Source organism: Poecile atricapillus, chromosome 4 (assembly GCF_030490865.1).
Source record: "Poecile atricapillus isolate bPoeAtr1 chromosome 4, bPoeAtr1.hap1, whole genome shotgun sequence".
Classification (NCBI taxonomy): domain Eukaryota; kingdom Metazoa; phylum Chordata; class Aves; order Passeriformes; family Paridae; genus Poecile; species Poecile atricapillus.
This window is the reverse complement of record NC_081252.1, coordinates 46963826-46976464: the sequence shown is the minus strand read 5'-3', so window position 1 is coordinate 46976464 and position 12639 is coordinate 46963826. Positions and strand designations below refer to the sequence as shown.

The 12639-nt window shown below is 38.3% G+C and overlaps 1 protein-coding gene across 5 annotated transcripts in view; it reads right to left on the bottom strand.

The window, feature by feature from the left end:
• Positions 1 to 4429: 4429 nt before the first annotated feature.
• MTUS1 (microtubule associated scaffold protein 1) overlaps positions 4430 to 12639 on the bottom strand; it is a 115726-nt gene continuing 107516 nt past the window's right edge. For all 5 annotated transcript variants that reach the window (XM_058837678.1, XM_058837677.1, XM_058837680.1 and 2 more), the window contains 7 exons: positions 11611 to 11825; positions 11026 to 11131; positions 10000 to 10073; positions 9804 to 9899; positions 7216 to 7332; positions 5901 to 5998; positions 4430 to 5094 (listed from right to left, as the gene is read on the bottom strand). In XM_058837678.1, coding sequence (XP_058693661.1) covers positions 4878 to 5094; positions 5901 to 5998; positions 7216 to 7332; positions 9804 to 9899; positions 10000 to 10073; positions 11026 to 11131; positions 11611 to 11825 — 923 coding nt within the window. In that variant the 3' untranslated portion in view covers positions 4430 to 4877. The remainder of the gene's footprint in view (positions 5095 to 5900; positions 5999 to 7215; positions 7333 to 9803; positions 9900 to 9999; positions 10074 to 11025; positions 11132 to 11610; positions 11826 to 12639) is intronic.

Below are 12639 nucleotides of genomic sequence, written 5' to 3'. Positions count from 1 at the left end.
CATTTTATTAATTTATTTAGGAGAAAAGGAAAGATATTTTCATTTACTGTTTAAATAAGCCACTGCTTCTCTCACCCTGGATTCAGTTACCAGTACAAGGAAAGAACTTGATAACAACATTGTTGGAAATTTTGGCAATGTTTTTCTTAGTCTCAAGCATCAACTTTATGTGGGCTAGAACTTTCAGTACAAATCTACTCTTTAGTAGTGAAATGACAGAAATAAATTTAATGCAAGCCATTTTATTTACAAGGCAAGTGAAAACTCACTTATTCTGAACAGACAAGGAAGCAAAACAGGAACTGGTCCCTTGGTCACACACTTCATTTGACTGGAATTTCTAAAGCTTTCTTCTTCTGAAGGCCTGAGGTAGCCCTGTGCTCCAGATAATTCAGACCTTTGAGCAGATGTGTACACAGCCCTGTTTGGAATAGTGATAGCTCTAAGTGCTAATGTAAAAATGGCAGCTTCCCAATAAAGTCAATGATCTGATTAGTGTAGCTAATGAAAACATGAAACAAGCTTGCTGAATGCTTTTTCTTCAGCCTGCATGAACCTAAGTCAATGTAACTGTTGAGAGAAATACCCATGGTAAAGACTGAAATGGTTCCATGCAGGTCTCATGTAATAGGCTACATGGAGAACAATCACCAAGACCTTTATTTGTCTCTGTCCTCTGAAAATAAGATATTTAAAAAAAATAAAATTAAAACAGCATGCAGCAGAACTAACTTTGAAGGTGTAAGAGGTAAGGTTCATCTGTTAAAATGTATCAAGAACATTACACTGTAATCCAAATGACTAAATAGGTTTCACAATTTCATAGTAATACCTAAAAAAGGTCTTTGCGCCATTTTTTAGGGAAAAAAGATGTTCTTGTACCGTGTGTGTTCTTTTTTTTCTGACCAAATTAACAATCCTAGAGCTTCCAGATGAAGCTGTGCAATATGTTAATTCCTTTTTAGCATTTAAATTTCTCAGAACAATGTCTTCCTCTTTGAACTAAAGGAGTTGTGCCAGTTTTTTGAATTTCAAAGTGCATTTGAACTTGTACTTCAACAATTGATTTCCTTCAAAGTGTCTGGGAAGTGGGAGATCATGTCACCTGCCCACACTTGTTCAACAGCACAGCTGATCCATCCCTTGATGATAGTTTGGCAGGAGAGGAAAAGATGGTGTAAATCCATTGCATGAGTATTCCCCTGAGGTGTAATGGTTATGCGCAACCATCACTTGCAGGTCTCAAAACTGATACAGAAGAGTTCTGGTGGGTGTCATGTCCTGTCCATCCTTTCTGTCCTTGTCCTCCCACCAAGCATCAAAGTAATTCTTGTAATTGAAAACTATGAGAGTTCTTTTAATATGTATTTTACATAGTTTTTATTTTACCAAAAGCCTCCTGGGCAGAGCTGATGTTACATTGATGCAGTTAATTGCACATTTCCACCTGACAGGGTAAGAGAATGAAACCCTGGAAATGAAATTTAAGTGACTTGTCAAAGTTACATGCCTAAAGCTACCAGTGCTGTTAGTTCCATTTCCATACCTGGGTCACTGCTCTTCTAAGGCAAGGCAGCACTGATGGTCAGGTTTTTTTTTCCTTAAGGGCTCAGTGGTTATCCCAACTTTATGATGACCTTTTTAGCTGCAGCTCAGCCCTAAATGATTTCCTGGCTCTCAAACAAGCTCAGTGGTCGGTTATTGTCTAAAAGGAATTTCCTGCATGAATTGCATGATACTGGTTTACATGGAAGTGTCTTTGGTGTTAGTAATGAAAAACATCAAGTCTCCAGTTAGTTCAAGGAAATGATTCACCTCAAATTTTATAGAAAATACAGTGCAACTCATAGAACAACCTTTAGAGAAAAGTATTGAAGGTGAACCATACTATGAATAGCTTGAATGGCAACAAACAATATGGTACAGCTGTTAAATGTCACCATTAAATGTTCACTCTGAAACTTATCATTGGAGTTGGAGCTGAGAGTAAAGTTGAATATCTGTAGAAAATCACTTGTTCAACTGCTTGACCTTTGGCTTATGATGATGGTGAGCAGGTTTCTAGCTTTTCCTGAAGGAATTGTTATGCTAAAGAAAAAAAACCCAAAATATGTAACAGTTACTGGATTCAATAAAGCCTTTACTAACACATGGTACTTAAGTTAAAGCTTGAAATACTAATACTCAAACAGAGAAAAACATTGAAACAGTATTTACAGATTAGCAGAATTATTTAATTTGTTGAGACCAACAACAGGACAAACACTACACAGGTATTTCTGTAGTCTGATTTCTACATACAAGCAGTCTTCATTTCTTCATAAAAGCATTAGAGTCTACTTGCAAGCAGTTTAGACATGAGGAGTCTCCTGTATTGTGGAGGTAAATTATCAACAAATTAACAGTCTTTGTATTATTATCTACTCTACCATACTTACTTTTCTGTTTGGTAGCCTGGAAAAGCTTTCCCTGCTCTTGCTACACAAAGGATTATGCCGTATTTGTCCTTCAAACATTTGTGTGCACTCTACTTAGCATGTTTTATTCAAGGAATTACACTGCAACTAAATTAATGAAGTTCTTACTGGTGGCTAGGCAAGTGTCCTCGTGCCAGACCTTTTATACTGCTAACCTCTAACTGTGGCTTTTCTCACATGCAGAATGTTCTCAAGAATCACAAGCAAGCTCCATTTATCTTTGTCTCCATATACCTTTATCTTCTACCTACAAGTGGAGTAACAAGGGAAAAATTTTCTAATACTCTAATAATTTATGCCATGAAGCTTCACCATTGCTGTTTTGCTGTGCTGAACAGATACTAAAAGTTTTTAGTAACTGGAAAAATGTTCCTCCTTAAATTAAAGATCCTTTGACTAAAACAAGCAGAAGAAAAATCCTTCAGTTGGTACAAAAAATTTATTGTAAAGCATTCAGCTCAAATACATGCCATCAAATCTCTTTGACCATAGAAAGTAAGAATGTTCCAAGACACATTTAAAGCCAAGTTGTAGCCTACATAGGATTTTCATAGTTAAATTGGAACCTCCTAGTAAACATTTTAAGTACTGACACCACTAGTAAGTGGTATGTATAGTGCCCTAAAAAAGATTAAAAGAAAGCATAATGTTCCATAGAAATGGCACCCTTAACTTGTACATTATGAGAGGTTTAAGTAAATTTAATAATGAAACAGTCAATTGCAAGTTTAAATATATTACAAATTTACTTACTGTATGAGCACTGTTAACAGTCTTGTTTCTATGTCTGTGTTCCTCATTACTAGCCAAGAATTTGCAAGGTAGAATAGTTTGAAGTGGTTCTCCAGTTGTTTCCTAAATGCTTTCCCATGCCCTTGATTCCTGTCCCCGAGCTACTGAAAAAGACGGGGAAACTCAGCCAGCTACCAGCATTAGCTAACCAGCAGTGTAACAATGTCCCGGCCCCACTCCGAAGCCCAAGCTACTGTAAGCAGCAGTAGTATTTTTTAAGACTAATCTGAAGCCAAACCTGGTTTAGTAGGTACAGAGCAGTCATCTTAAACAGGTGTGATCAAGGGTGGAGCAAGGCTGTCCAATTATCCTTTGAAGCTGAAACTCAGCATGTGATATTTCCAGAAATGCTGACACCCTCATCCTCCAGTTCCAGCAGCCAGGACAACTTTTTCACCTACTCTACAGAATCTCCTGTACAGGGCTTTTCACCTGATGAACTGCCAAAACACCAATATCCTGCAGTCTAAGAGGGAAAATATGGCAGAATTAGCAAGACAAACACAGATACCACCTCATCCTCAGGTGAATTTAGCCAGCCCTGAGGAAAGTTAATACAAATGCTAATGCTTAAAAAGGCAGAGTGTGTCACCAGCTACATTGGAATTGACAAATTACTTAATCTTCTTGAGAAATGAATTAAGAATGCACCTAGTTACAATTATTGCATTTTTCTCTTTGGCTTTCAAATCCACATCTTGTTTATCCTCAGGAACAGACATGCTATTTTCAGGAAATTAGTGCTTCCTTTTCAGTAGGTAAGATGCTAGGTCTAGGCTTCTAAATACGCAACTCGGCTAAGAACTTCTGACCTTGAGGGCTACTGTGGTTCTGACTACAACCCTATTGACTTGAAATCCAAAATGCATTGCACCCTGCAAAAAAGTTCTCATAAATGGCAGGGTTGTGCATGGACATGAAACCAAGAACCCATGCAATATATGGCTCCAATTCATTTTGTTTTTAAAATTCAAGTTGCATACTCGGGTTGGCCAGGACACTGAGTCAGCTGACAAAGGTCTTCATGCCATTTTTTTACCAGCCAGAATGATGAAGGGAACTAGCCTACAGTACCAGTGGCAGTTTCTCCTCATTCCCAGGCAAGGGTACTCTGTTAAGCATGCATACTGAGAGCAGTATCAAGGAAGTACATGTCAATGTTCGTCAGCTTTTATCCTTTATTACGTACACAGCAAAGAAGGCAGCATTAGACACACGCACAGTGTGTTACACCCATTCCATCCACGGCACACGCACACACGCACACACACAGCCTTAAAAAAGTGTCGGTGATAAGGAACATATAAAGGTTGTGATCTTTAAGCCCCTGAGCTTCTTATGGTTAGGTGAGAAGGCAACAAACAAGTCTTTTCTTGCTCTATAAGTGCTTTGTGCAACGATGTCCATAGAGGTCATAAGTCTTTTTGGGAGGAGTGAATGTCTTACTCCCATATTCACAGTCTCCTATCGCTGTTTTTGCACCAAATAGTTTCCAGTTATGTTTAGTTGTCATAGGTGGCTAATATAGCTCTTGCTCCTCTGATTAAAGTTAGGAAAGGTTCTGCAGATCAGAAATGAAATGCAGGCCCCTCTTTCTCTCAAGAGATGTCATCTTGGTGACACTGCAGGACTGGAGAAGTTACCAGAATTCCGTGGGGACTGAAGAGGCACAGATGAAGAACTGGGAGACAGTTTTCTTGGGCTGCATAGGTCACCATTGTGCAACTTCCACAAAAGTTCTTCATTTTCCATTGACAGGCGTTTGTTTACTTTTGATTCTTTCTCTAGTGACTCCTGTAAAACAGCTTGCTCTGTAGAAAGTTGCCTGCAAATAGAAGATTTACATCAGAACTCATAACCCAACTTGGAAGCCGCAGTATTGAAATGTAAAGAAAGGTCTGAAAGTGCATAAACCTTTCCCGGGCTCACAACTGAATTCCAGCTTTAATAGAAGGACTGAGCATGTTTTCATCTTAGCTATATTTGAACTGGTAGCTTGCAGAAAGCAGAAGAAAGTCCCAGTAAGAAACATCCCTAAGGGCCAGAAAAAGCATCTGAAAAGTAAGGCTTGTCCTGCTTAACACATGCTTTTAAACAGCTTTGCTGGAGCCTGTGGGTCTTTGTGCAGGCTCAGCTCAAGATAGAAGATACAGATCCCTTCACACTGGAAGAATCTGGCCATCCATTTAAGCAACTGTTAGGAGGACCGTAGACTTGTTTTATTAATGTTAAATATTACTGTTATTGCTAAAGAAACCACACTGATATTAACTGGGGACAAATCACTCACTGAAGTGGTTCGAAGTATGACTCAGGTCTAGCTTACAAGCCAGTAGTACTTAAAAGGGACAATCTTTGTATGATGGTATTTCTGAGTTGTTTTTTCTTCCCTAAAATATTGGAGTACTGAAGAACATATTTTACCACCTTTCAAAATGGATTAACTGCTTGTTACTCTACAATGGAACGCAGGGAATTTGTAGAGATACGAGTGGGGAAGAAATGGATGTGTTCTTTCACAGAGTACTACAAAACTGCATTCACCAATACTTCAGCAGAATTTTCTTTCTTGTTCCAGGAACCCCTTCCCCCTGATTAAGGACATCTAAATGTCCACAGATTATTTTTCACCTTGAAAGCTCCATGTGTTTGTCCATCCGGGCTTTTAATTCTTCATTTTCTTGCTGAACCTTCTTTAATTTATCCATTAAGATTGTGTTGTTCTCCACCTTGGAAAGAAGGTCACAATTTGAAATAAAACCCACACGTGCACTCAAGATTCTGACTGAGCTATCATAGATGTTGGCAATCTGGAGTTTGCAGAGCTTGTTACATTACATACAAAAACATCCTACCTACCTTATCCTTGTATAACACTGGCACTTGGCCAGTTGGCATTTGTGCTGATTAGATGCCAACAAGGACGACTGGATAAGAGATCTGCTGTTAACCAGCACATTCCAGTAACTTCTGCCAGTGATGGGCAGCAGTTTTAGACACTGTAGCACCTTTCTAGACAGAAGACTGTCTAGAAATAACAAGACAAATTCAAGAGTTTCCCTGAGTAAACAGCTTTCCCTATTGCTCTTCTGATTCCATGTTGTTGCTGGAGGTCATTATCAAAAATAAAAGGAAAAGCTGATTAAGTGTTTAGATGGTCCAAGGCCTTCTATACTGTGGCCAATGTCTATTGGAAAAGATGAAGGTTTGCTAGTAATTTGCTAGTAATTGTAGACTAATGTAACATACACTGTTGCACAATACTAAGCAACTGGCATAAAATGCGTTTCTTTGTATCCAGACCTTTTTCTATACTTCCTCATTAAAGCCTTGCTTAAACAAATATTACACCAGCGTTCAAAGGCCCCACCCAGGAGAAGGACCCTGTCCTGTCACAAATAAGAGCCTGCTAAGTGATTACAAGTCCTGCCTCCAAAATTGACTTTTCATGTGGAATTACACACAGGTCAGGAAGACAGCCACACAGCTAAACAAGCAGCTTAACAGCTAAAATGATTGGCCTAGGCCTATCAAGACATACGCCATTTCATATTTGATCCCTTCTTGTTAAATTAGGATCGTTTCCTTGTTAACATTTTCCTGACACTGCAGTCTATCTTCCATACCACTTGAGCAATGTAGCAGGTAATGATTTTGTTCTTTGAGGGGAAAGGGTCCCAAATAATCTGTACTAACACAGCAATAGTTTATGCAAACAAGTAATTGTCTTAAGATGTTAAAAGGTCATTTAGATCATCGAGTCATTCTTTTCCCCTCTTGACATATAAACTGAACCTGCAATGTGAGCATGTCCCATCATGAATTCCTGTTTCCTTTTAAACAAAAAATATTAATTCTTGCACGTAAATCTGTCTAGCCCAAGTTTGTTATAGGAACACAAGTCAGAGACACAGCCCCAGCCTGCCAGACCGCAAGGAACACTCACCAGCTTTTCCATCTTCATTAGCTTTATATCCTGCTGATGGAGTTTCTCATTCTTGATCTCCAGCACTGCTTTCAAACTTTCTAGCTCTTGTTCCAGGTACATAATCTGTGGGTTTTTCTGAAAGATTGCCAGAGAGTTTGCTTAGTAGCCTGAATTTCAGGGATAATTTAGATGTTTCTCTGCTATTTGGAAAAAACAATAAAATAATTAAAGTAAAAAGTTACATGTTCTAAGTGAAATCAAGTCAAACACTAAAATAACCAGATCTGATATCACTTTATCCTCAGTTTTTGTTTTTCCTTCAGGGTAGGTGGACAGTTGCAGTTGCTTCATTTGAAGCTGTTCAGAAAACACTGCACAGACATGAAAAACCCTTGTGAATCAAAGGAAGGCATGAATGCTGTCACAGCAAAACTTGTTTCACAGGAGTGCCCAAAGGCCTTAAGGCTAGGAGTTCCAAAATTTATTTCATATTACTCATAACCCATCCCAAAAGATAATTAGAGTAAACATTTGAAGTGTTTGAGGCACTGGAATAGTTCAAAAAAGCACCAGAAGTTTAAGTTCTGAACTCGACTGTAGCTTATCTTCCCTGGTTTGAGTCTGAAGGTAGCTGGCTCATAAGCAGAAAGTTTTCGGGTTTACATTCTTCTAAAGCCTGAAAATGCAATTATACATACAAATCTTGCACTGGTGCACATCCATGACTTATCTACAATATAGCAAGTTAGGACTTTTTATTTTTACTTATTCTGTTGTTTTCTGGAGCTGGAAGGGAGAGCAGGAGGAGGCCAGAGCAGGGAAAGATGTAGTTTCCTCAAGTACCTGTTTTCCAGAGTAAGAAACCATTCAAACACTGCAGAGTAAAACATTCTCTGCATTTCAAGGTGGTCACAGCCAAAAATAAGGATAAATAAAGCAAGTCTTAGTCCATTTCCAGGTAGTGAGAATGGAACATGAGCTGAAATCTATAAATGATTAAGCATGTTGTGTAACTATGTTTATCTCCAAAATCAAACAAAACTTGTTTTAGTGCATTTGGGTAAGAAACACAGGTGCACTGCACTGAGTAACAGCTTCACTGCCACACCAGAAACCTCGGACAGGAGGGCAATGCCTGCAGTTTTGTGGGGTGTGGTCCTAGAAGGACAGGGCCAGGACATGTCACAGGTAATAGGGGCTCCATCACCTACGCAGTTCATTCTCCTGCTAGTTTTTAAGGCCTCTTGCATTAGTGGTTATTGTTTAACTTCTTTTGAGAAGTCTGTGTGAGGGAAAAGCATGCAGTGCTGCCTCAGTGAAGACAGCAGACAATGTGTTCCTGTTTTATGACTTAAACATGGAATGTATGAGCTAACAAGAAAAGCAATCCTGAAAAGTTAAAATGTAGCTTACAGTATGTTCAATATTCAATTAATTTTGTTTCCCTCCTCAAGTCCAATGGCCTTAAAATGTGTTTTTAAAGTTAAGTCTGAGCCCCCACAATAACTACTAAGAGGAGAGCACACAGTCAAATAAAAAGACTGCAAGTCCTACATAAGATTTTAGCAAAAAACCTGGGAATATCAAGTGACACTATCTATATGATACCAGAGAGGTGGAAATACATCTCTGTCTTCAAAGGGCTATTGGGAATTCCGATACTGCAGAATTTGTCTTTAGTACACAAGAGTTTGAGTCAAACTGGTGCTTTTCCAAAGAGAAGTCTCAAGCTTATCATGCATCTTATGCTGTCAGGGAAGCACAAAGCATATGCAGCTATATGAAGGCACTTGGCTATTGCTCCTTTAATTTAAGCAACATCTGAGTGTGCCTGTGGAATTACAGTTCAAACTCCCACTGCCACAGCAACATATTGTGGCTGCAGATTCTTGTGGGAACTGTGTCCTGCCACTAGAATAAGCAATAAGAGAAAACATAACAAAACAATCTCCACTGAAAACTGGACAACTTCCACTAGAGGCATCCTATGAGCATGAAATTTCTCTTTGTGGAATAAGTAATACTACTCGTATTCTGCTTACTTCTGGGTAACCAGAAAAATAATCATGTTTGTGTCTAACCCCCCCACCCAGTGCATAAAAAAACCCTCTCTCAAAACAAATTTCTATCCCAGGAGCATTAGAAGCAACAGCAGCCTTGGGAAGAAAGGCAGGACAAAAGAAAAGTTTCTTTGAAGGCTAAATCAGCAAAAAGTATGAATCAACATTTGAATAAATGCATTAGAAATGAGCTTTGCAGTAGTGATGCAAGCCCACACTGATCATAGCACTGGTACAACAGTTACCGACTGTCTAGAAAAATGCTGTGGTACAACTCCTGTACACACATAGATCTTCAATTTGGCTTAGGCTATTATCTACACCCCAACTTAGATACTCAACAGCTTTGTAGAATTACAAAGGTAAAGTTAATACATAGCATCACAGTGCTTGCAAAAAATCTTCTGGCAGGTGAGCCATTTACAAAAAAATATTACTAAGTATGGGAGCCCTATCAGGCTTCATTGCAAATCTTTTGCATTATGCAGCAAAATAAACCTAGGCAGGATCTGTTCATCCACATTATTTTGGAATATCAAGACTTACAAGATTGGCTTTTTCTTTGGCTATTTGTTTTTGTTCTTCTAATTTCAGCTTCTCACTCAGTGAGTTGTTTTCACTTTTTAGTTCATCGATTTTTTTCTGAAATGCAAATATATTGTATTGTTAGGTCAAGAATTCAGTGCACATCTCCAAACTTCTTTTCAGGTTTTAAACTGTTGGAACCCAGCCCTTAACAGACCTCCAGCAATTCCTGTTTCTCTTTAAAGGAATCTTCAAGCGACTTCCTTTCAGATTCATGGGTACTCTTGAGCTCTAAAAAAAAATTGTTTTTGCAGATTTTTAATACCACATAAGACATGAAAATTATTTTTGAAAAAAACCAGCCTGAAGAGCCAGCCTACATATATATGCATTGATACAGTAGATGCCAACACAGGAAGAACATTTATCATTAACTGAATGCAAAGCATGTACGAAGTATCAGATTTATTCCCACTTCAGATTTGCTGATTCTCCACTTGCATATCCATTTCATTGGCAGACTGCCTGTCAGTTTTGAGAGCATTCATCTGCATGCAACAAATGGACTTACTAAGCACAGGCCAATCTGACAAAAGTTGACTTTATGGAAGGAAGCACAGCAAAAATTGAAACTGTGTCTTCCACAAACTTCTAGACAAACCATGCAGAAGAGTTTGCTCTTTGAAAGCAATAGAAGCATGACCAGTCTTCACGACAAAAAATTATCACTGGAAACTTGAGTGGAGTTGGAAGGAGGATAGAAATCATCATCACTTAAATCAATGAGATGCAATGTCATTTAAACCTGAGCACATCACCATCCCCTCAGCCACAGTGTACTGTGCACAGTATGTAATATTTCTTAACATTTCCATGTCATTATGGAAAGCACACAGCCTTACTTATCCTCATTTTCAGTTCTGAGGTGCTCCTTACAGAACTAGGGGTTGGAGAAATTCAGTCAGTTGGGGTTTTGAGGGCAATTCAGGTATCTTTTACTGCAAGAAATAGTCACTTGCCCTCAAACTATTTATAAAGTTTCATTCAAATACAATGGGATCATGTTTTTTGTTGTATGTAAAGTAAGACTTGTCAGTTCCAAAGGAAGGAATTCAGCCAATGTTTTTAAAGATAGCTGTCCACAAAGAACAGTGAAGGTGACATAATGATCAAAAAGCCTGAATATTTTTGACTAGCATACTATAGCATATGTAGCATATGTACTTAAATACAAAATACTTGCCTGAAAAAGAGGATTCATACTCCTTTTTCAGCTCCTCTACTTTTTCTGAGTGTCTGTTTTCGAGTTCCAGCTTAAAGCTTTCATGTGTGGTATTTAAATTGTCCACCTGCAATATGACAACATGATTTTTCTCCCCTTACATGTATGAGCTTAACCCTTGTTTAAAGCATTGCTTCAATGGCTTCATGCACTATGTCAAGTACACTTCAAATGGTCTAGCAGGATTCAAAAGTAGAAGCTAAGCCATGTACAAGACTTAATAAATGAGACTGATGTCTTACAGTTCACCACTACCAACAGGATAATATGTACATCTGTAACACACATGGAGTTGCAAAGCAAGGTCAGAGGGCAGGTGTGTTTCTGTAAATCTTAAAACTCAAGCTGACTCAATATCCCATGGAGCCCTAGAAATCACTTAAGCTGGCAGAACACAGCCAATCTCCACCACATTTTAACATCTGTACAGCTTAATGTGGTACTGTTTTTATTGCTGCAATGAAGTGGAATTTTACATTAAATAAAATAACTGTTATTAATAGAAAGCAGTTTCTAGAGAACTTTTCTACTTTGAGCGTTACAAACCTGCTCCTGGAGTTGAGCTTTGTACTTTTCAGCTTCCTCAATGCAGATACTTTGGAGTTTCTCACATTCTGCAGTGTAAAACTGTTTAAGCCTCTCCTCCAGCTCAGCTAAATCATCATGATGTTGCTGGTTTAACTTCTGCAAAAACCCTTCATAGGCAATTTGAAGTTCATTCCTGTCTCTTTCCAATTTCTCACAAGCTGCAGAAGTGGTTACTGAAGATGTCAAAAGAAAAAAAAAGGGAAAAAAAAATGGATCAAGTTCAGTACTAAAGTCACATCTTCATTTACATGTATTAAAAACAGCGAGCACACTGCACAGCAACATGGTTATATACAAAGATAAATGTAATTTATCCATTAAATATGTGCCTCCAAGGACACATGAAAAGATCTTCACAAAAATATCAAATTTCATGTTTCTTAGGATGAGAACTAATTGAAACCAGTTAAGCCAGGAGCCCACATAAAAAGAACAAGTGTGACAGATTGACATGACATGGAAGAAGGAATGTCTCATGAGAGACACTGAAGAGCTCAAATAAAAAAATTAATTGCATTTGCTACTTTACCTTATTTGATCCCATTTCAGTAGAGCATTTGTCAGAGTACTTCACTTTTTGACATATAAACCACTTAGCTAAATTTGAAAGTCTTATCCAGAAAACTATGTTTAATGACACCCGCACTCAGATATACAGCAAAGAAGCAATTCTAGCCTGATGTGGACAGCCTGATACAGATCTGCCAATCTGAAAGGTACTGCTCATGTGTTTATGCCTGAGATATTTAAATATGCAAGACAGAGAACAGTTTTAGGCAAAAAGTGCAGAATATTAAGAAAAGAAAAATGCTGTGCAGTTGTCTTTACATTTGCATTAACACAGGCCTGCTAAGAAGGCTGCCTAAGTTTGTCTCCCGATATTTGCAGCTGGTTGAAAGGCAAAACAGAAGTTAGCAGCTTGCATTTTTGAGTTTGAAATTTAGCATTCCCAAGTCCAGCCAGCCAGGCCTGAATAGGAGGAGTCAT